Source organism: Malaclemys terrapin, chromosome 5, assembly GCF_027887155.1.
Source record: "Malaclemys terrapin pileata isolate rMalTer1 chromosome 5, rMalTer1.hap1, whole genome shotgun sequence".
In the NCBI taxonomy this organism is placed as follows: domain Eukaryota; kingdom Metazoa; phylum Chordata; order Testudines; family Emydidae; genus Malaclemys; species Malaclemys terrapin.
The window spans coordinates 104,422,949-104,447,957 of record NC_071509.1 but is presented as its reverse complement, the minus strand read 5'-3'; the positions used below and the strand labels follow the sequence as shown (position 1 = coordinate 104,447,957).

The 25,009-nt window shown below is 40.4% G+C and overlaps 1 protein-coding gene across 4 annotated transcripts in view; it reads right to left on the bottom strand.

Annotated features, from left to right (window-relative positions):
* SPATA5 (spermatogenesis associated 5) overlaps positions 1-25,009 on the bottom strand; it is a 306,473-nt gene that overhangs the window by 57,692 nt on the left and 223,772 nt on the right. For 2 of the 4 annotated variants that reach the window (XM_054030920.1, XM_054030921.1), the window contains exon 15: positions 870-1,034. In XM_054030920.1, coding sequence (XP_053886895.1) covers positions 870-1,034 — 165 coding nt within the window. Of the gene's footprint in view, positions 1-869; positions 1,035-25,009 lie in introns of those variants that run through there. The other 2 variants (XR_008445214.1, XR_008445213.1) reach the window with 2 other exon arrangements.

Genomic DNA, 25,009 nt, shown 5'->3' with positions numbered 1-25,009 from the left:
TAATGTTCAAATAACCTTTTTTTTAAGCATTTAATTTAACTAAATAAAATGAGGAAAGGATCATAGGTTCTATAGAGAAACTGAATGGACTAGTAAGCAAGGACTACATGGGTGACATTAAAATGCCAATATTTATCAACAACTACCACACAACAGTATCTGAACTATGAGTTTCCCCCTATTATTAGAATAGGAAAGAACGGTGGTAACTGTGTGACATCTGCAGACAAAAGCTGACTTTTTCATAGGGACTTCTGTAAGTTGGAAAATAGGACTACCTTGCTCTCTCCCACAGAGAAACCTATAAGGGGGTGCTGGGGAAGAAATTCTCTCAAACTAACTCCTCCCAGAGATTCCCTCACAATATTCCGTGGTTGTTCTCCCTCCACATAGAATAGGCTATGGAGCACACCCCTCAAATATGAAAGATGCCCATAGATCTGTGGGAGGCCACAGCCAATCATCCAGGGGACCTGTGCCTTCACACTAACTTTGTGCCCATCCCCACAATCCAAAGTCCCTATTATCATGATTCCAATACAGCCATTTTCCCAAGGACCATCCGCCCATCCCATCCCTGTGACCATGGCTTCTTTTGGAACCACTAGTGTAGTAGGAACTTCATGATAAAGATAACTCAGCCTAAGACTATTATTTTTTCTGGGCAATCTCCAAGGAACCTGACAAATAAGGAAAGCATATTGTGTGTGTGTGTGTGTGTGTGTGTGTGTGTGTGTGTGTGTGTGTGTGTGTGTTTGCCTTTAGAATTCCCCTCATCAAGTAAGTTGATGGTATTTGTGTTAGATTTTTCACAAGGATAGTTCTGCGTTTTCACTCCCCAGCCACTAGCAGAGAACAGAATGTTTTACCTCTGCTCCTGAATACTTCTGCGTCTGCAGGACGAGCTCCTCTAAGCAGACTTCATCATTGATGGGCATGGAGCGAAACTGAAGTTTAAAGATTTCTCTACGAGTTTTGGCATCTGGCAAGGGCACATAGATGATTCTGTCAATTCGTCCAGGTCTCATCAAAGCCTATAAAGAAAACGTCACACAAAACCAGTTAACAAAAATGAAGTAACTCAATAATAAAAATCACACATTGAGGATTTTCCCCTCTGAGTATACTAACAGTTAGGCCATGAATATATAGCATTATGCTTGTATATTAGGATTTTTCAATAAATGAAGAGAAACCAATGCTACTTCTCAGATTCCAATAGAGCCATGTATTGAAACCATTCTAAACAAAGTATAAAAGACGTTTTCCTAAAAATAATTTAAGACTTGTTTCAAGGAGTGTTGGAACCTGGCAGATGGATAAATGGCTATTCTCTCCATAAGTTATGATCTTCAATTAAAACTATAGTAATAAAGTTAGAAAATATAAATGTTACACATACGTGTTATTTTACTCTGATCTAACATCTTGTCAGTCTTTAAGGTTATCCTTTCACCCCCATACTTTTTTAATACAAAAATGGTAATGGTAGGCAGCAACCAATGACTTTCAGTTTCAATAACAAAAAACATGAAGTTTCAAGAACTCTGTAGCTTAATAACTCTGATCATCAGTATAGTCTGATCTCAGTGGCGCCGTTTTTCTCTTCTCCTGTGCCACAGGACACTTTTAAATTAAACAAATGAAAAGAGCTACAATCTAAGGCCCCATTCTGGCAAAGTCTTATACGCATGTATAACTTTCTGCACTGTAAGTAGTCACTGTGGCTTCAGTAGGACTATTCCCAGTATATATGTTAAGTATGTGCTCAAGTCTTTCCAAGAGCAGAACTTAAAGTAGAGCAATGGCAATAAAAACAAAAGCAATGTCAGCAGCACTAAAAGTGCATCAAAGATAAAATACAAACAAAGCAGAAAAAAAAATAAAACCTACTCCATTGCGAACCAGAATTAATGTATACCTCAATTCATAACTTGAAAATAATAATAATAGTAAATGCCCCTCTGATTTAAGAACGCCATTATTTTTCCCCCCTGAGATGGAATTGTCACTGAATTCTTTATGTAAAATTTCTAAGCTGAATTATTGGACAAATTCTGAGATCTTTTACTCAGGCAAAATTCTCATGGAAGTCTGAGTAAGGACTTAAGGGCTAATTCCTAAGTAAACATAAATATTTATAAGGAGTCAGTTACCTAATTTGTGAGATCAAAGGAAGTCATTTGGTATTTTTGAAAAAGTCTAGAAATTGTTTAATTTTGTTAATGTTTCATTTGCTGATGGAGCATCTGAGAGAAATGTACATGCTGAATGCACATAAATAATATTTAAAAAACACTTTAAACTGGACAATGTTTATAAGATCCAGCCTATAACCTAAATTCTTTTTATGTTACAGTTCTCCCTTGGGCAGGGTAGTTTGAGTTCCAGTTGACTTGAGATATTGCATAGTTGTCCTGGGCTGTCAGCCAATAAGTCTTTTCCCAGCCTGATCATGTCAGTGAAAGTCATGCTGAAAAAATAGTAGGAAAGAGCCTTCCTTCCTACTCAGCATTGATCAAGTTAACACCCTTCCTAGAGTTGCTTTAAAAAGACTGTTGTGGTGCTTCGGGGTGGAAAATTGTATCCTGAATGTTAAGAGATGTCCTGTTATTTTTAAAACAAAAACACGACAGTTCTCAACTAGAGAAACTGCACTCTATACAATGAATTCCAACTAGCTACCCACAGCAACATTGGTGCGTTTATTTAGGAACTTGACACACTAAAGAGACGATGCAACAAGTTTGTAATTCAATGTCTACATCATATTTATATCAGGACACTGCCATTTTTTCGTCAACATTTTTGTTAGAGGAATTTGCAAGTTTCAAGAATGGCCTGTAAGGTAGAAAGTATCAGAGGGGTAGCCATGTTAGTCTGTACCCACAAAAACAATGAGAAGTCTGGTGGCACCTTAACGACTAACAGATTTATTTGGGCAAAAGCTTTCATGGGTAAAAAAAACCACTTCAGATCCATGGAGTGAAAATTACAGAAACAGGCATAAATATATATTGGCACATGAAGAGAAGGGAGTTACCTTACAAGTGGAGAACCAATGTTGAAGGCCAATTAGGTCAGGGTGGATGTGGTCCACTCCCAATAATTGATGAGGAGGTGTCAATACCAAGAGAGGGAAAATTGCTTTTGTAGTGAGCCAACCACTACAAAAGGTACGGTATTCGGTATTATATTGCATTCCACTTGCTCCTAAGGAAATGCTTATAGCTAATCTTATCACATACAGAAAACCTGAAATGTTCATGAGTACAACGGTGAACTTCACTTAATTTAGGGTTGGTTTAATCAGGAAACCTACTCAGTTAGGATGCTTCCTATGGAGATAATTAGCCTAACAATAGTGAATGACAACGACTGCTGTTTAACCAGTATTAAAAAGTATTAGTATTAAATTCTAAGATCTAAGAAGTTATCCAATGAAATTCAAAAAGCAGAAGAAATAAAGATGAAATGCAGTGAATATCATATTTATTTTTGTGCTGGTTTTAGACTACTTTTCACTTCAACGTCTTTTCAGACTGCTTCATGTTTTATGTAGTCTCTAATTGGTGGCCCAAATAAAAGATACTGTTATATTTTGGCTTTGACTTCACTATATTTTCTTCTTAAAAGATAGAATTTTTTAAATTAAATTTGAGTTATGGATGTGCTTGGAGTCCCCAATCAAGTTAGGGCCACCACCCTGTGCGAGTTGCTGTATATACACATAATAAGAACCAATACCAGCATTTAAGAGCTTACCATCTAAAATCAATAAGACAAAGGGCAGAGAGGAAGTATAGTTATTTTACAGATTGGGAAATGGGATACAGAGAGACTAAGAGACAAACCTTCTCCTACATCCAAGCTCTACGTGGGACCAGATAAATGGTGGCAAGGGAGTTGATCGATTCTGAGGTTTGTGCTAGTCCCGGTGAAAGGTAGAGCAGTGAAAAAGTGAAAATAGATATTTTGGTGCTCACACACATAAGAATAGTTCTTTGTGTTCCTAAGCACTTTTCACAAAGAATTATAAACTGCTTTACAAATGTTGTTTGAAACTCAACACCCCTGTGTGGTACCTAAGCATTATTACTCCCACTGGGGAGATAAGGCGCAGATAAATTAAGTAACTTGCTCAAGATCTCACAAAGTCCATGGCAGTTATGAGGATAAGAACCCAGATCTCCTGACTCCCAGACTTGTTCTTTAGCTACAAGATTATTTTTCCTCCTTCAAACCCTGAGGACCCCAATCATTTTGTCTCTATTAAATCCCACCTCCTCCTCAGATTGACTATGCTTTTCAGCAACAGTACTTTCTTCCTGCTGGATCTCTCTCTGGGGCCAGCCAATCGTACAATAAATAAAAGGCTAAATCTTAAAATCAGATGCGAGTCTTCCGCAATAAAAACTACCCATATGACCACAGATTTAGTATAGACTAGCAGTCCATTGGAATAAGATAGTTACAAAGAATGATTTAATTGATTTAGGCCTTGTCTAGCTTGGGGGAGATTTTTTAAAAAAAATCTCCCCCTATCTGATCTGAAATAAAACTTAGCATCTAGCATAGACAAAGTTAACACCTTTACAAATACACTAGCTGGTCTTGCTGTAATCTAGATTCTTTCGTTGATACACAATGACCAGCTAACATTATTTTAAAGGTATTTAAACTGTGTCTACACTAAGTGGTGTTTCAAATCAGATTAGCTAACTTGATTTTTTTTTTTTAATCACCCCTTTTCTCATACTGTAGACAAGGCCTTGTATGTAGGTAGAATTTTGAATGTTTTATCTGTGATGTCAGAATGATTACTGTGCCTTACTCTGAGAGAACATGAAACAATTTTAGGCCACACATTTAACTTTATTCACATGCTTAAGTACTTTCCTGAACCACAAATCTGCCATATTTACAGGTTTTCATTTCCTCCTCCAGGTGTGCAGGGAAAACTACCTTCCATACCTCCCCTCCAGGAAAGGTAACCAGAGGTGGCAGTCAGAGCTCTCTCCACTTCCCTAAGGATCTGAGAGCAGTTTTTGGGTGGGGGAGGAGAGAACAGCAGATACTGTTTTTACAAAAGAGGTGTGGGCAAGAGGGAGCAGAAAGAACCCAGCTGTTCCTGGTCACTCTGTTCTCTCCTATGAAAAATGGCTCAGATACCCCCTGAATCTCCAAGCCGAGGCCAGGAGAGAGAGGGATTGAAGAACCCCTGGAGCTGACCCCCCTGTCCCACATTAGGGGTGTGTGTGTGTACTGTTGATAAATCCCTGGAACTGATCATTGCCCTTCAGGGCTAGATGTGTGTCTGGACGATAGGTCCATCAATGGCTATTAGCCAAGATGGTCATGGATGCAACGCCATGCTCTGGGTGTCCCTAAACCTCTGACTGTCAGAAGGTGGAACTGGCCGTTGTTATGTTCCTAAAGGAAGAGCCACTGGAATTCACCCTCGCCCCACACGAGGAAGTGGGACTGAAGAATCCCTGGAGCTTCCGCCACAGCTGCAGCAGGAACAAAGGGGAATGCAAGATGAAGAGGCTGATGTGAATTGTGGGGAGCACAGAATTAACTGTTGGCTGCTGAAATGTGAAAAATCGATTTGGGGCTAGAAGCACACAAATAACTAAGGGGGCTGATGGGGCCAGAATGAATTGATGCAAGGCTAGGAAGTATATCATTCATTTATGGTGAGGTGCTAGGATACAAAATGTGGGGTTAAAAGGCATACAATTAATTAATTGGAGTTTGGGTAGAAACCCTACGTATCATCAAGCAATACTTATGCAAATGTGTTTATTTTTGTCATAACATGTTGGCAGGTGTCGAATGGAGGCCTGAATGCACATAAGCCATAGGTTACTGGTTGCGGGCTATGGAACACTATACAATCTCTGTTAATAAAATATCATCCAGTGGGGCACAAGGGTTCAGAAGAGTGAAATGATAATCAAGTAACACGTACCATCACAAATATAACATTTTCAATTAAAATGAAAATACTATTGTTTATAAAAAAATGTTCCTTAATCTCTCAAATGTTTTAATTTGAGAAGTGTTATTTGAGGCAGATGTATGGAAAGCTTACCTACCTTCTAAAACAAGGGTATTTGTGTGTGTGTAATTATTGTAGATAATTATTCAGGAAAGAAAATCTTAAGTCTGTAAAGCCCAGGTAAACTATTTGTGGTTCCTGTTGAGAATGGAAATACTAATTCTTAAACTAGAATTAACCTTAGGGCTTCGCTAATTTTTTTTAAAGCATGTCATTAGTTAGCTTGTTAGAGTGTCATTAGTTAGCTTATTAGAGAGATATTTAGCCACAGCAAGAACTACATTGTCAAGCAATGCAGAATTAAAAGGACGCTGCCAATATTATAGTAAGTAGATAAAGCAGGCATAGTTTTTTCAGCTAGGATTGAAGAAAATCCCATAGCCTCTGACATACTTCTACATTCATGCCTAATCTCATTAACATCTTTCTGATTTCATCCTACAGCAACCTACTTCCTCTATATGGCCCAAGAAGGCAACTTGAGATTTGAAAGAACAATGTAATACATGAAGTTCAGTGAAGTTTCACAAACATTTTTTTTTCCACTAGCAAAATGAAAACTGCACAGATTACATTGAACATGAAGGGGTATTCAGTTCAGGAAGTAACCGAATTTAAGTTGGAGGGTTAGTGTGTTGAACATTCCCCATTGTAATGAATCTCCATAAATGGGTTCTTCTATTAAATTAGGACATTTTTCCTTTAAATGACCTTTCCTACAGAATCTATATAATGCATCAAGAAAATAGTTCAGTCCAACCTTAGAATCCATTGGGATCAGACCTGAAATGAGAATTAGAGAACTGAGACACAAGGTGGCAGGGCCGGCTCCAGGTTTTCTGCCACCCTAAGCGGCAGAAAAAAAAAAGAAAGCCGAGCAGCGGCACTTCGGCGGCAGCGCAATCGCGCCGCTACATTCTTTGGCGGCAGCTCAAAGAGGAACAGAGGGACCCGCCGCCGAATTCCTGCCGAAGACCCGGACGTGCCGCCCCAATAGCGGACGGAGTGCCGCCCCAAGCACCTGCTTTCCTGCTTCCTTAGCTGGTGCCTGGAGCCGGCCCTGCAAGGTGGGTAAGATATGTCTTTTGTTGGACCAACTTCTGTTGGTGAAAGAGACCAGCTTTCAAGCTTGTTTCTCTCACCAACAGATGGTTGGCCCAATAAAAGATATTACCTCACCCATCTTTTCTTTCTAATATCCTGGGACCAACAGGTCTATAACTCACTGCAACTGGAGAACTGGAAAGAGCAGAAAAATCTGTATCCTTTGTAACTAAGTCCTTCTAACCTAAACTAACAGACTCTTTATATGAACCTGATTTCAAGTGAGCCCTACTGAAAAAATGCTCCTCGAGATTGGAGGTATTTTAAAATCTTAGAATATAATCCAGCAACGCAATTATTAACTTCTATCACCATAGTACCTGAGCACCTGCAAAGCATTTAAAAATAAATCTCTTTCTTCCTAGCTTGTATGAGAAAGAGCTTGATTACTTTATAGTTTGTGGGACTTCCTGTTTGGGGTCAGTGTATTGTGCGTGACAAATCTATCAAGGAAAAGCTAAATTGGAGATGTGAATTCTTTAACTGCTAAAGAAGAGGTTTGTTTCATGGCCATTTTTATATCTTGTAGGAGTGAGTTCCATAGTATAAATCCAGCTCCTATAGAAGTGCTTTGCCCATACTCAATAGTTTTCCCCCTATTGGCTGACATTTTTATTGGTACACTGGAACACAGCTGGTCATGATCATGAAGGAACAATTCATGAAGTTCTTTGAATATCAGGATGTGATGATATGGGGCATTTCATAGAAACATAGAATATCAGGATTGGAAGGGACCTCTGGAGGTCATCTAGTCCAACCCCCTGCTCACAGCAGGACCAATCCCCAGACAGATTTTTACCCCAGTTCCCTAAATGGCCCCCTCAAGGATTGAACTCACAACCCTGGGTTTAGCAGGCCAATGCTCAACCACTGAGCTATCCCTCCCCCCCAATACAGAACTTACAAATTCTGGTTAATGTTAGGAAATTGCTGAATATGGACTGCTTCAGTAGATATGGAACCCATCATTTACTGACAGGGGCTGTAGAACGTATCTTCTGGATTAGGTACAATGGTTGTCATTAGATCTTAAATGGTTGCTTAATCAGGTGGCAACACCTTGGAACAATGGGTAGGCTGAAGATAGCTAGTTCCTCCACTCTCTCTGCAAAGAGAGGGAGTGGAAAATCCCCAGCAGGAGAAAAAAGGATTCATAAGACATTGTTTGTAGGATACACAAACTCAACAAACTCACAGAGCAAGACAGAGGAAGTTTTGCAAAGGAGAGAGGGACACACTTTCATGGCAGAGTTGTCCTGTCTAACTTGCCAAGAGGAAAAGAAAGCTAGCTGACAGAGAGGGAGAGGGACTCCATGATTCTGAAGGAAAGCTATGAACTGCAGGTGGAAGATCCTGGACACCCCAGATGACTCTGCCCAAGCTCAAAGAACTCCCCAGGAAACTGAGACAGTGAAACCATATAGCTGTGTTTATTTTTTCGTCTAGACTCGTGTATGTCTTGCATTAAGTAAAGCATAATGGTGTTTAGAATCCTGTGCAAAGCCTGTCTGTGTGTCTGTTCACTTCCACTGTCACATACCCCTCAAGAGTTGAACTGTAAACCCACAGCACCCAGACAGCTGGAGTTTTGGAAGGGGTGTCCTTAAGCTATGGGGGAATCAGAGGTCAGCACTAGTCTCTGGGGGGGTCTCAGAAGATGGTGCAAGACAGAGGACCTACACCTCAACAGTATGCCTAGATTCCACAACCAGGGGCAGTGTTTGGACTCTGTTCAGATTCAGGAGGGTTACAGAGCAGGACCCAAATGCAACAGCCTGGTGAGCATCCAATCACAGGGAGCTCTACCAGGACTTTGTATCTGATGTAGGACATAGACCCTGAACTGGAAACTGCAGTCAATGGGAACAGGCTTGTCTTGGTAACAGATGAGTTGCTGTGTTTTGCAACAGCTGGATTTTTTTCCAGAGTGTATGTCTTAATTCCTAGATATAACATGTTGAAATATTCAAGTCCAGAGGATGCATAGAACATCATGGCCTGATGTTAGGCCTGGGTTAGGATGAAGCTCAATAATTTGGCCGGTTGCAATCTTTTTGATCATGATTGCTATTTGAGCATCTAATAGAAAGGACTCCAAAAGCACACTATGGTTTTGGACGGACAATCAAGGGCAAACATTACAGAGGAGGCAAGTTCTTTGAAGTTCTTCTGTCTTTATATCAATATATTAGTCTTGCTTGGGATCAGCTTTAACCACCTACTCCATCCAGCAGCTGATTTGGGGGTAAGCAGTAAGAGAGCTGGGGAATGGGTTATTATGGCTGACATAAAGCAGACATAAAACTCACTGTCATACTGCTTCAGTCAGTGTTGTCTGACCAGTTTCCCCAATAGCTATACATACACGTTGCAAATCTGGCAGGGGGATTGTGACATGTGGAGCTCCACAGAGGTGAGAGGTTTGGAGGTGGAGAACAGTTGTCCATAATGCCCCTCGCAGTTTAGTCGGAAAGGGACCTGAGCTATTTCAGGGCATTTCCATTCACCCCTGCAGTTTATTTGATGATCAATGGTATCAAATGCCAAGAAGAGGTCAAGCAGGACACATATGACTATACTTCCTTTGTCTTCAGATCGGAGTCACCATCAACCACAGTAAGTAGTGCTATCTCGGTGCTGTGCCCTGGCCTGAAGTCTGAATGAGAGGATCTAGTGTACCTGCAGCTCCGAGGTGGTGCTGGAGACTCTTTTTGCTGGTTTCTCAGATTGCTTGATTGGGGGGGAGGGGGAGAGAGGGAGGAGGAGGGAAGCTTCCACCACTTTCAGCTCATCCAACACCTCCTACCGGTTCTTTTCTTGGAAGACCTATTCCCCAGCTACTACCCTCCTGACTCTCCCAAGATTTATGCAGATTATTCTCTGTTCTTGTTAAACAACATCTAAATTTGCACTCAGGGTGGGCTAGTATGATTTTTAAACCTATTTAAGAACAATTATTTTAACTATTGCATTAATGAATGAGAATTTTATAAAATGATTTGGGTCACAGAGAAATAATTCCTCCAAAATGTTTTAATTCTTCTATTATCAGTTCTTATACAAGGACTTCACATTATATAAAAATCAGGCTGCACAACATTTCTGTCACGTCAGTCTTGCTCAAGACCTGGAGCATTGTGCAAGTTTTCAAGAAAAGACTTGATGCGTTTGACAGCAGGTGTTCAGGAAGAATGTGCAATATCAAGTGGCAGTACTTTGTGAAGAGTAGTGAACAGGGCAGGAACATTTTACATGGTTATTAACAAAATGTAATAATAAAAGCAAGGAAACAGATGGCTTGATCTCCCAGCGAGATGTAACACAACTCAAACAGTGAGAATGTTTATTTCAAAAGAGTCAGCAGAGAAAACAATAAAAGGATGGAGCAGAAAAACACCTAAAAAACCCTACGCGTAACTTATCCTTCACAGTCAACTGGGAAGTGCCATCCATTGCTCTTATATACCTCTTAGGTACAACAGAGACAGGCACATACCAGTATTTTTACATAATTTTTTCTTCAGCACTGTTTTGAGTTGTACTCTGCTGCAATGCATCATGTCAATAGAGTGAAATACTTCTACATAACTCATAGTACATACAGCCTAAAGTGAGGCTCTCTTTTTGTAGCAATAAGGAATAAAACACTCAATATCATTGGCTTAAGACAGGGATCGGCAACCTTTGGCATGCAGCTCGCCAGGGTAAGCACCCTGGCGGGCCGGGCCAGTTTGTTTACCTGCTGCGTCCACAGGTTTGGCTGATTGCAGCTTCCACTGGCCGTGGTTCGCTGTCCCAGGCCAATGGGGACTGCGGGAAGCGGCGTGGGCCGAGGGATGTTCTGGCCGCCACTTCCCGCGACTCCCATTGGTTTGGAGTGGCGAGCCGCGATTGGCTGAACCTGCGGACGCAGCAGGTAAACACACTGGCTTACCCTGGCGAGCGGCGTGCCAGAGGTTGCCGATCCCTGGCTTAAGAGATCTTCAATCCCTTTTCAGCATTCTGTATCCATGTTTACCATATTGTATCAAAACCCAATGGTATTCTATTTTTCCATTAAGCAGGAGAACTGACTCATCTTTACATAAAGCAGGGATAAAACTAAAATCTTGGAAACTGTTTTTCCAAAAACAAGATTTCCTCCTATATACTATGGTGCCACTGGGATAAACAGAGCACCGTTGAGCTCCCTTGGCTTTACTGCAAATTAGAGTCACATCCAGCAACTTTTGTGAACTAGAACAGAAGTGTAGGTGACAAATAAATGTGAATCATAATAGGGTTTGCCAAAATTGCTTGAAGAAAGTAAAACTGTCTTGAAAGCCTTTGTGCAAAACAAAAATCAAACTTGAAACTGCTCTGAGAGAAGAGTACTACAGTATTTAAATGAGTTTGCATCCCTCAGTTTTTCCTGGTTGAAGTCAGAGACAAAAACAGGACTGAAATACCATGAGAATGGTCAAAATATTTCCTGACCAGCCAAAATTGGAAAATACAGGAATACTGTAGACTTTTTAATTAGCTATGAAAGAAGGGAATCTATTTTAGGGATTGCATCAAAGCTGTCCATTTTATCCTCTTGCTCCTCATACAGCTTGCAGCAAATCCTGTTAATGGATTCTGTCTTCTTCCTCACATGTCTGAGTGACTGGACTGAGGACCTGGCCCTCCTGCTACGGTCTTCCTGTGTCAGAATTTATCTAACAAATTCAAGACTGATATAACATGCAGAGGAAAGACTTGCCACCCTCAGAGAGACAGTTCATTGCAGCAACGAGACCATGTAAACACAGGTGCTGACTTTGTACTGTAAGGGAGATGGTAGCACTAGGCTCTGATTCCTCACTCACCGCACTGGAATGACAAGAAGAGAGGGTGAAACTGGGACTACTCACAGTCCCATTCTCTCGCCTTGTCCTTCAGAGGAGGAGTAGGAAAGGTGAAGCTGAGTGCGAGCTTATCTTCTTCACATCTCAGAGCTGGCTGCCATGTTTATGGTCTCCTGTAATTGTAATGAATGGAGCCCTGGGAACAAAGATGCAGCGGTGGGGCAATTAATACCCTGAGGAATTTTCTTATTCCTCAGTTTAAGAATCCTGATTTAGTACCTCACAAACTCCATCATTCTCACTTGCTCTACAGTGTCTAATTTCTTGAAATGAGCAAATGCAGATGGAATGGACATATTAGGGCATCCTGTCCAGTTCCCTGCCAGTACAGGATTGGTCACTAAAGTACATTTCCAAATGTTTTGCTTTACTAGTTTTAAATATCTCAAGAACTGGGGCTTCAACCACATTCTTTGGCAGACAGCTCTCCAAGTAGTTAATTTGCAACTGTAGAACCTGTAGATGTCCAAGGTATTTTAGCTACTTTAAACAATGTAATCAGCTGGTTGAGAAAAAAAAAACGTGACACACATTTGAAGCCAAGCCTCTACCTTGCCTCCACTTGTGAAAAGTCTAACCCCTATAAATAGTGGACCAGATTGTGAACTCTATAACTTCATTATGAATCTGAGACTATTCCTCTGAAGTGAATGCAGCTGTTCCACACTTACACCATGGTAACTGAGTTCAGAATCTAGCCATAGGTGCTGGAACTACAGGTGCAGGAGGGTGCTGCCACACCCTCTGGCTTGAAGTAAATAACAACCCAAATACATAGTTTCCGCCTTCAGCACCCCCACTATAAAAACTGTTTCAGCACCAGTGAATCTAAGTAGGCTTAGTCTACTTAAAGACCATGAACAAGTGTTCATGAATGTACAGCTGTCTGAATCTGCATCATGCAGGTGCACATTTGAACAAGTGCAATTCTGCATGAACAGAAGTAGAGGCCAATGGCTGAAAACCCAGCTCAATATTTCTTGATGATTCTCTTTGGATCAACCAATAGATTTATGAGGATTTACTAGTAGCCCGAGGCTTAAGTATATATTTCTCAGGGGGTGTCTAACATCTTATATCTAAGACTGAAATTATGCAATAACTTCAGCTCAGTATTTTAAATTTTTTTCACCTTAGTAAGTTCCAACAAAGAAACCCAGATCCTGAGAGTATATGAAGACTAATTTCACAGTCTCTGACTTAGTGTGTGTGTTTCTGGTGTTGTCTCTGCTTATACAACATTAGGTATTATTTATCCTGAGAAAGGAGGGTAGAATCTGGTGCAAGAAGAAACAGGAGGTCAATGTTAATTTCTGCATACCTGCTGCCTCTCTGCTTGCAAAACAGACACTTGCATACACATATCTTTAGATTAATTAACCATAATGGGACTATTATAAAGCAATGGAACATAATATTAATGAGTAATAATACTTTATACACCTGTGTCAACTTTTGTTCCAAGTTCTGTACAGTATAAGATTATTACGCTTCCAGGTCCTATTGTGTGTTCCTTGTACACCCAAAACTCCCACGGAAGTAATTGGGAAGCTAATAAATGAAGCCCTATTATTTTTTGGGGATAGGTAAACATCCTACAAGTTATGGGTATGATGCAGGAATTACTGGGAGAAATTCCATGGCCTGCATGGCGCAGGTAGTCAGACCTAGTAACCATAATGGTCTCTTCTGGCCTTAACATCTATGGACATCCACGTTACAGATGAAGAGGTTCAGGACTGGTCTACACTACGGGGAGGGATCAATCTAAGTTATGCAACTTCAGCTACGTGAACAACATAACTGAAGTCGACGTACTTAGATCCACCTACTGCAGTGTCTTCACTGCAGTGTGTCGATGGGAGACGCTCGCCCATCAATTACCCTTGTGCTTCTCATTGAGGTGGAGTACCGGAGTTGACTCTAGAGCGATCAGCGGTTGATTTATCGCGTCTATGCTAGACGCAATAAATCGACCCTCCGCTGGATCGATTGCTGCCCGTGGATCCGTCCGGTAGTGTAGACAAGCCCTAAGCCTCAACACCACAGGAGGAGCTCACAATCAGTACTTCTCCCCTGCTCTGATCTTACTTTGAGGAGGAATAAGTCACTTTGCCACTTTTCAGGGTACAGCTAACTCTCTCTCCCCTGCGCCTGGCCAAGATTGCTGCCCAGTGTGTGGAGGGGAGCAGGCTCGTGGTTATGGCCACTCTCCTCATCTTAGTTTGTGATGGAAGTTTCAGATATGCAGCCCTAGTTCAGCCACCCAGAGTAGGAGGTGAGGGTGGCTTTACTTCCCACTACTTTCCTGCATATAGCCACATATGGTCTAGGCACAACCTAGTCCTTTGTGACTTGCTAGGCTGCACAGTCAGCTTTTGGCAGAGAACAGGAATCCTGACTCCTAGTCCTCTGCTTTAATTGCTAGATAGCACTTCCTCCTTGATTTGTAGTTAAATGATTTTCAGTAAAGTCAAAATTAATTAATTAAAAAAACCCACAAATCTATCAGCTAATAAACAACATAACACACTTTCTTTAGTGCCTGTTTGTTTACGTAAGCAACTCCTCGGTACTCCTAACTAAGAAGTGCTAAACCTCAGGAATGTTAGTTACTTTCTCCCCCACTCCTTTTGGGGTAGGGGTTTTAATAAAAGAACCCCTTTAGAAAAGATAATTATGTGTAATGGAACCTGGAACCAGACTCTCTTGGCAATTAATCACCCAGGAGCCATTGCAATCCTGCAGGCGGTTTCTGACAGATTCTGAGTACTTTACAGGAATCACTAGGATAAGATATGCCTGGGCTGGCTTCTCACAGGGACTGCTCGTGTAGAAAGGACTTTTTGGTTTTCTTTTGGTTTTTAAGTTTTATATATCTAGACAGAGATTGACACAAACATGCGTGTGTGTGTGTGTGTGTCATATAAAATTATTTCTTTACATACATGGAACAAATGCAGAACTCATTTATTGACCCAGAGGTGAAAAAAGCCTTTTCCTCTTCTCAGCAAAGTAGAGCTATCCATCACTTAACAGAGATACTTCCTGTTTTTAAGCAGTTGGGAAGGCATGACTTCCAACCCAAATACTTGGCTTGGCAAGCTATTGCTATGTTGATAGATGCTTTTATAACCACTTCATTCCACCTGAAGTTTCAGTATAAAAGGAGAGAGGGTCCGTGCCCCCCCCTCCCCCTTCTGGGGGAGTAGAAAGAAAGGGAGAAGGAAAAGGAAGGAAAATACCACAGCTTAACAGCTGGATGACAGAGGTTAGCATAGCTCTGACAGATGTTACTGTATAACCTCAAAATGACATGTTAGAGAGAAAAAAAAACTGTTCCTTGTAGGAAAAGAAAGAGATATTGAACTCCAGCCAAAATATTACAAGTCTCTTCAAAAGCTTTTGAAAGCTATAACAAAAATCTACCACATAATACAGTATTTTTCATACATATCTTATGCTTTTGGATTACCATTGCCTCAAGTGATTCAATTACCAGCACTGGATAAGATTCTTTTCAGAAAAGCAGTCATCCTCACATGACAAAGTACATAGCAGGTCAGTTATGACTGTGCCTGGTTAATAACACCTTCCCAAGAAGCTCTGCTAACTAAATGTGCTTCTAAGCTCTTCTCAAGATCTAAATATTTTAGGGCATGACAAACAGCAGTGAAAATGTTTCTGGTGAAAGGAAGACATATTTGAAAACCCACATGATATGTTTCATATAACTTTTAGTTGTATCAATTTCTGTATTGCTTATACATAGTTACTTCTGTGAGTATCCTATAACAAAAATCCTGCAGAGCTTACCTGGCCTGTGACCAAACTTTACAGACCTGGCTATCAAATCACAGCTACATGAAATGATCATAGAACACAACGGACATGTTCATCTTCATCAGAAATAGCTTGTTGAAGAAGGGTAAAGAGGTAATATCATAGGACTAGTTTCCAGAAGCAGTGTAAAATTAAATAATAAGTTTCAGTTATACTGATCAAAATTCAATATAGTAAATCTGATTGTTTTTAAAGAGCTCTTTTCTTAATCAAGGGATCTGAAAGAACATTATAAAGCAACGAATTAGACATTGTTAGTGGAGTGACTGCAGGCTAATGGAATAGTCAGGCACATGGAGAGAGTAAGCCCACAGCCTGGGCAATTAAATCTATTTATAATGGAAGAGGAGGGCTGTTCAGGACACCAAAGTGATCCCTTCCTCTTTTTTTTTTTTTTTTAAGTCATGGGACTTTTATCTTCTAATTGTTCAGGTACCAGAAATAGGAAAACCTTGATTTAATCTCTCATCCTCTAAAGGTGCAACCTTTCCCCAGAACCAGTACAAATGGGAATAATCACAAGACATGTTGTAGGCTTTTGACTCATTATTTCTTGGCCCATACGTACAAAAAGTACAAATGAACCCACTTTCACAGATGACACTCTTCACCTGACCATCTAGCTAGTATTATTCTAACATAAGAAAAAGGAAAAAAATAGAAGAAAGAGGAATGATAGAAAGGAAACCCTTTATTATCCACAAAATATTGTGTTTTCTTAGGAGCATTATTTGTTACAGAAGTGGAAGCCATGCTACACATGCTTTTAAACATGGCCATACAGTTAAGGAGCCTTGTTTTGGCCAGTGTGTCTGCCTTCTGGCCTTCAAGGAAAGAATATTCAAGGAAAGAAACAGCCAGACTTGTTGATGAGGAAGTCCATTGACATAAGCGTGCAGATGACATGGTGCCAAAGATTGAAAATGTGTGTTTAGTACAAAAGAAGTGCAAGCTCAGCCATAAAATCCCAAATAGTTAAATGCCAGGACATTAATATACTCAAGACATAGACTAATTAAGAACAGTGGTGGACTGGCTAAGTCACGCACTAAGATGCTATGCTACAAGAACAGGCCAAGGCAGACATCCCTTTCACTATTGTAGGCAGAAAATCGCTGATTTCCTTCATCTGGCTGCAGGAAGACTACATAGTGGTTTCTTCCCTAATATAGGCAGAAACTCACTTTAAGAGCTGGTCCTAGGGACTTCTGGTGCTGAGTGCAAGTAAGTTATAATGCCTGGGGTTGTGGCTGCTGGGTGCAAGTAAATGGTTCTGCTTGGACTCTGGGATTCAAATGTATCCTTGTTAGTAGCTGGTCCAGGAGCAGTGCTTTTACAAATATTGTAAGCATTTTACAGATCTGACAAAATATTTCTAGACCCTAGTAATGCAGGATATATTGGACCTTAAAAAAAAAAAAAAAAAAAAATGGAGCCATCAGAATTGGAATCCTTCCTGTGCCATTATAGATCACTTCAGGCGTGAACAAGTGCCATCCTATCTATCTGGGCTGCTCTTTGCATGTCCTCCATGTTGCTAAGTCCCACAAGTTTTCCCTTTCTAAATATTGTTTGATGGAAAGATCCTTTCAGTCAGTCCCTTTTACATGTCCCTACAGCTGCCTACTGGCATGCTTGCCAGAGCAGACATTCTCGTTTCATTCTTAACACATCCCAGATATTTCCATCTTCTTTTCTGGATAACTTTGGAGATAAAGAGTTGTTGAAATCGCTGACAAATGTCAGTGTTTGTTATAAATTGATTCAATCTAATATCTAACATTTTCCTGAGGCATTTGCTTTAGAAGGCACTTAGATGTCTGTTGATAACTTTGGTAGACTTCCAACTTTCACATCCATATGTTAAGGTGGAAATAATATTTGAGTTGAAGATTCATAATTTGACCATTAAGCTGGCAAATGCAGCTGCCACCTTGCCAATTTGTGACATTATTTCCTTTGGGGTATCCCCATTGGCTTGCATGTTACTGCCAATATAAGTGAACTGACTTACCTCTTCTATTCTTTTGCTTTCTAACATAACGGTTGAGTTGGGAATTTCTGGGGTTCTTCATAGACTTGTTTTTTCATAAATGATTACTAACTGAGTCTTTTTTGCTGGACAGTCATTTGGTCTTTGCTTTCATGTTAGTTGAGCTGTCTCTGAGAAGAGCTACATCAGCAGCAAAATCTAAATATTCTAGTGCGCGTTTAAACCATGTGCTGTCTGTGTTGTCTTTCTACACTATTCCCATAATAAAGTCAACGGCAGCACCAACCAGGAAAAGTGAGAATGCATCCCTGTTTGACACCAGTGTCTATGTTAAACCATTCCCCCAAGTCTTCATTTACTTACCTGCGCATGCTGCACCTTAATATAAAGCTTTGATGTTGGTAATTATTTCTGTTGGCATACCATAGCACTTCAAGATGTTCCAGAGTGAATTGCAATGCAGGCTGTCAAAAATGCTTTCTTACGAAGTTTATGATAGGTGGGTTTTGCCATTCGGTGCTCTCTTCGGTGATTATTTTTAGGATTCAAATCTGGTCAACATATGATCGTCTGTGTCAAAATCCAGCCTGCTCTTCCCTTAGCTTTGCCTCAACTATTTCCTTTATCCTGCTTAAGATAACACTGCAGAAGACTATCACTGAAAGGAGTGTAATGTCTTGTCAATTACAGCAGTTGCTTCAATAACTTTTCTTTGGTATTTTGACCATAATGACTTTTCTCCATTGCTCTGGAGGCTTTTTCTGGTCCCACATTTTGTTGAAAAGTTAGGTGATTTTACTAATGGTCTTCTCATCACAAACTTTCAACATTTCCCCTATGCCTTGGTCTTCACCTGCAGCTTTCCCAGGTTTTCAGTTTTTATGGTGTCTTTCACTTTTTTGACTGTGCTTTGAGATGTTATGATGTCTAGTTCTGGGTGTTTAATTTATTTATCAAAATTCAAGTTTGTTTGTGGGTTTGGTCTGTTTAGCATCTGGTGAAGGGTGGGTGCCCCTTGAATGTCCAACCGCACCATGATTTGGATTGAGTCCTTCCCCTGCTCGGGGTATACAAAAGTCTCGCGCGCGCCCGCTCTCTCTCTCTCTCTCTCTCTCTCAAAAACAAGCGCTCCTTTCCCCCTTGCTGAGGGCAGGGAGAAACAAAGTAAAGAAAGAAAAAAGAAAGGAAAGGTGCTCAGACTCTTCAGCAGTCTACCTGTAATCACCTCTCTGGGCCCCGGCTTGTCTGTAGGCTTTTTATTGTCCCGATCAGGTTAGACTCCTTCCTTACGCCACCACAACCTCCCTTTTGGTAACACCTGGACTGTACGTGGTTCAGGCAGTTTCAGGGGTAGCTGGAGCAGCCACTGTCTCCCTCTTTGTTATCTATCTATCCCTGTAATCAGCTATTTCTGAGGCACAGCAGTCTTCCCTAGTTACCGCCCCTTCTTGTGGCAGGCCTTTTTAAGCTTCTTCCCTCCAGGCAGAGCAAGTATTGCAGGTGCATCTAGTTAGTGCTGGCCAAGCCCAAAAAAAGCTTGGTAACTTCCTCCTTAATAGCGTAAGGGTGTGGCCCCTCACACACTTCTTGAAAGAGCTCTATCACTCTTTTTGTTTTCTTTCTGTTGTTAAGGTCTTGTTTATCCTTAACAGGCCCTCTCCAGCTGGTATAAGCTTGTGGAGTTCATGAAGTGTTTTACTATTACTTCTTTCAGCAGCTGCTTCAGCTTCTTTGGTGATGTTATCCACGTATTTCCTCTTGCCTCTTCTTGCACTGCTTTTTAGTGCTTTGTCCTTCATTTTATACAGACTTTTCACTGTTTTTTTCCTGGAGGTGTTTTTGAGGAGTTCACATTTGCTTTGGCTCTTCGTTCAACAGTTTGGTGTGTTCTCACTTACCCAGACTTTATGTATGCTCTCCTGGAAAACCAACTACAGTTATTGCAGTATCCATGACACTATCACACAAAAAGGACCATAATATGTCAATGACGATGTCTTGTGGTGGATCTGTCTTGTAAGAATCTGAAATCTGTTCTTCAGTTCAATTTGAAACTGCTGCTGTAATATTTCTTCTGTTAGCCTTTTGCTGTCAATTTTCTTTGTGCTTTTTTGGGGGAGGGGGAGTCAGGTTGTTTTTCTTAAGTTTGATCTTTAGTGTAGCCACAAATAAACGAGTGTCACTTACTTTATATTTTTTAAACATGTATTGTTATTGAATGCTAATTATGCAAAACTTCAATAGCTTCAAAACCAGAGAGATGTTAATATAATCATTTATATGGAACCTTCTCCAAGCTAAGTCTGAGAGACTATTTATGTCCTATTCTTCTATTCATGTCACAGTTTCCAATTCCCAGTTCACAAAGAGCTACAATGGATCTGTTAAATGTAGAAAACACAAGACTTCATCATCCTCTCTCCCTGCCCCTGCCAAGTGTTTTTCCAACTTAATCTCACTGGGGACTTACTGCTCCTTTGAAAAGTGGATGCAGGAAACACTTACAATGTCCAAAGAAGCATGGGTCTTAAACAGCTTCTCTGACTTTAGCTAGATATTATCCTGAAAGGTATTAGGTGACTTGCCTGTGAGGCACTATGCACTAGAAGATATACTATGGGTTCTAATACTTGGTCTGACAGGGACTTGCTGTATAGTTTTGAACAAGTGGCTCAACTTTTCTATGCATATTATTCCACCTGTAAAATGGAGTTCTATGGAAATGTTGTGAAGGCTGTGGCAGGGGCTCTGCAGCTGTCAGCCGCTGAAAGTGGGGGCTGGAATCCCTCCCCCCCTGCCAGCCTGGCTCAGTCCCCCCCTCCCATCCTGCACGGGGCTTGGGCTTCAGTCCTTCTTCCCCATTATTTTTAGTAAAAGTCACAGACAGGTTGCGGGCTTCCGTGAATATTTGTTTATTGCCCACAACCTGTCCATGGCTTCTACTAAAAGTAACCGTGACAAAATCTTAACCTTTCCCATCAAACACATTCAGAATCCAGCAGAGATACTGTCATCACCCTACTTTAAAGGACTACTTTGATGGTAAAAAAATCAGAGTTCCAATATTCTTTTTGGTGACGGAAAAACTTTCCCCTCTGTAGCAATGATACCTGAACCCAGGAATGAGAGTTTCTGGTAGGGTGTCAAAGAACTCAGCACCTTTCATGATGTGTTCTGGAGTCCAGAACCATTGGAGGCCTGGTGACTGCTCTACATACTTCCTTAAGAGATTCTGTGGAGATGTACCAGCTATCCAGATAAGAGTTCACACATATCGAGTCCTGATAAAAGGCTGCTGCAATCACAAGGGTAATCTTTGTGAAGGTACTCTGTGTGGATTCTAGACCAAGTAAAAGTGTCTAGCGATAGCAAGGTAAGTGAGAGCCATGAATCTGAAGGAATGATCAGAATATGCAAGTCATCTTTGCTAATGGCAACTACCACCGACCACATCATGTATTGAGTGAGCCATCTTTGTTTTGGTTAAGCCTTGGACCCTCCAGATTTTTAAATAACCACAAAATACCTTGAATAAACCTCCTCATCCCCAACTGACGGCCTTGTCTACTAGATAATGGAGTGTGACTAGGACATTATGTTTCTTGAGGGGGTGATATGGAAGGGGAGAGAAAGAACCAGATGAGGTGGGGGAGGGGAAGGATTCTATGACCATGGAAAGGACCCAGGCATCTGTAGTAATCTCTGGCTTGGTCTGGGAATACTGAGATCCTCCACAAGACTCCTCACTCAAATGAAGAAAATGAACAGTCTTCCTAACTGAGAAGGATGGTTAAGCACAGGAACAAATTACCTAGGTACATTTTGGAATCTCCATCATTGGAGGTTTTTAAGAATAGGTTAGCCAAACACCTGTCAGGGATGGTCTAGATAATACTTAGTCCAGGGGACTGGACTAGATGACCTATTCAGGTCCTGTCCAGTCCTACATTTCTGATTCTTTTATTGAGTTTTCTCTGGCTTTGAAAAGATTTGGCTTTTGTTTCTGACATATGAAAAGAACAAGCAACGTACTGCTGGAACTTGGGCTGGTAAAGACACTATTTTACAAGACTTCCAAGCAATGAGACGAATTCAGTTGTGGAACAGTTTTCTAGATTAAGTGGTAGAAAGCCCATTGCTTAAAAACCGAAAACTAAACTGGACAACACACTAGAAATTGTACTTTAAGAAACATTTCTGCATATGCAGAGTGACTGATTAGAAGACCTAAAGCAATTAAGAAGTCAACGTTTTCCAACAGTTACCATGAAAAGATATCTAAAATTCTACAGATTCTTTTCTACAGTAAATCCAGGAAATATCCACTGTATCATATTACTCTATGACTTTATAAAGGAAATTATTACAGGTTTCTTTCTGCCTGTAATTTACATGATGATATGATCATGTATATTGATAGTGAACAGAAAGATTCTTTTAAAAAAAAAAAAGAAGTTCCCATAAAAAGGGAAGACAACTAAAATATGATTGGATATGTTACAGTCCAAACAACGTTCTGGATTAATGTCAGATTTTAAGGAATTTCTACTTAAGATAAGTCAAAACTCAGTTCTGAATATTCCCCTTCAAGCTTCTACTGCATACATACTCTACTTAAGTATCAGTCCTTATGCTTTGCAAGTCAAAGCTTTGGGAAAAACTCTTGTACAAAACACCAGTTTCAACACACAAACTTTACATGTTTAATTCTTAAAATCAAATTACAAAATGACCATTATCCTAGCAAAAAAAAAAGAAACAGAATTCATCTAACTACTTTAATCCCCAAAGATGGTACTAGGATCAGTGCTGAAGAACTCCTCTGCAGTAATATTCTCCTGCATCTGCAATACTGAGATCTCAGATTTTGATATTAATTCCCAGCAGACCTGCACATAATTAATATAAACAGTATCAGAGTGCCACAATTCAGATTGTTTCAGATTTTCTGGAAGATTTATTATCCAACTTGACAGCCACTGGACACTCTGAGGGCTCAGAAGTTCCTGAGATAAAGAAACTCAGAACTGATTTCCCCCCCCAAAAAGTCATATTTTTTTCTTCTCTCTTTGAGCATAGGAAATACATTCAGTAAACTCTCCAAGTCCCTGCACACAGTGTATAGCCTTCTCCTGTCACACAGTACTTAATATTTTATTTTATGAGTTGAAGTCTGATGATATCAACTCAATTTTATCCCAAGGTTGAAGAAACTGATGAAGGCCTATTCAGCTACAGCTGTGCATAATTATTGGGTTCTGCCTTGTGAGTAATTCTGGACCTGGCCCACTGCCTAGAATTCATGTTAACCGAACAGGGGATAATATTTATATGTTCAAATATATGGAGTTCCACAGTATACTCTAGAACACTAGGCTTCATCTGTTTTTAAATTGCTCAGATTTTATCTTTAAGCACCCATTGAAGCTCTAAGAAAATTCTCTCTTGAGCTCAGCTAGAAACCATTCCATTGCTAGATGAGATATTTGGGGTGGATGTAGGATACATAATCGGTTCATACACAGAGCATTACACTTGCGCACGTCCATGCACGCACGCGCGCACACACACACACACACACACACACACACACACACACATCCCCATCTGCAGCTGTGGATTTAGGGTGACCACACGGCAAGTGTGAAAAATCAGGACAGGGGTGGGGGGTAATAGCAGCCTATACAAGAAAAAGATCCAAAAATTGGGACTGTCCCTATAAAATCGGAACATCTGGTCACCCTATGTGGAGTGCTATTTCCCTCTTTTTTGCCTATGCAAACGCTCTTCTCAGTTTCATATCCATAAATATATTCAACCAGACTGAATGGAAACAATCCGCATTCCAGTCTTTCATCCTTCTCTGAAAGAGACAGAGAAATCATTGGGAAAAGGAGGATATTTAGATTATTTACAATATTGTACATTTATTGAGCCCCTAACACAGCTGAGACAAAGATGGTGCAACACAAAGGGTTAGATCTAAATAGATATTGTGGTGGGATACTATAACTTTAAATGTAAATAAAAAAAATGTACATCTGATAAAAATCTGTTTTTTAAACTATGTATTGCACCTATCCAGGGAATGCAAAAGGCATAATTGTAAATTCAAAGTAACACACGGTATAAAAAATAGTTGTGACACTCTGCACCATCTAATGATCTCAGAGCACTTCACAAATAGCAATTCAAGTCCCTGTGAGGTAGGTAAATATTTTTGTAGAACAGGGGTTCTGTTCTGTACAGGAAGATGTCCTAGTAATTTAGTGCCCTGCAGAATTTAAATAATGGATGATTTAAATTTCTAATCCTGCTGTTTAGTGTGCTTGGGCAGACTTCAATGGCTGTGGATTGGCACAGCCTATGTCTGTGCACAATGCATGGAAGGTTCAGGGCCTAATCTTGGAATGGGAATTTTAACTCCAGAGTTCATTTGTTTGTATTGGTTTATTTCAGATCTCTAACATTGTTTAACATCTTTTTTTGTATTTATGCATTTGACATGTTCCTTTACGTGAAGTATGGCAATAGGACTTACACATAATACACCTCTACCCCGATATAACGCGGACCAAGGGGGGAATATGACAGAGGTCTATAAAATGATGAATGGTGTGGAGAAAGTCTATAGGGAAGTGTTATTTATCTCTTAACTTGACAAAAGAACCAGGAGTCACCTGATAGGTCACTAATAGGCCGCAGGTTTAAAACAAACCTGAGAAAGTATTTCTTCACACAATGCAGTCAATCTGTGGAACTAATTGCCAGGGGATGTTGCGGAACCCAAAAGTATAACTGGGTTTAAAAAAGAATTAGGTAAATTCATGGAGAATAAATCCATCAAGGGCTATTAGCCAAGATGGTGAGGGACGCAACCCCATGGTCTGGGAGTCCCTACAGCTCTGACTGCCAGAAGGTGGAACTGGACAACAGGGGACAGATCACTTTATAAATGCCCTGTTCTGTGCATTTCCTCTGTAGTGTCTGGCCCTGGCCACTGTCAGAAGACAGGATACAGGGCTAGATGGACCATTGGTATGACCTAGTATGGCCATTCTTATGATCTCATGTACTGAAGACAAATGCTCACTTGATTCTTTTTTATTTAAT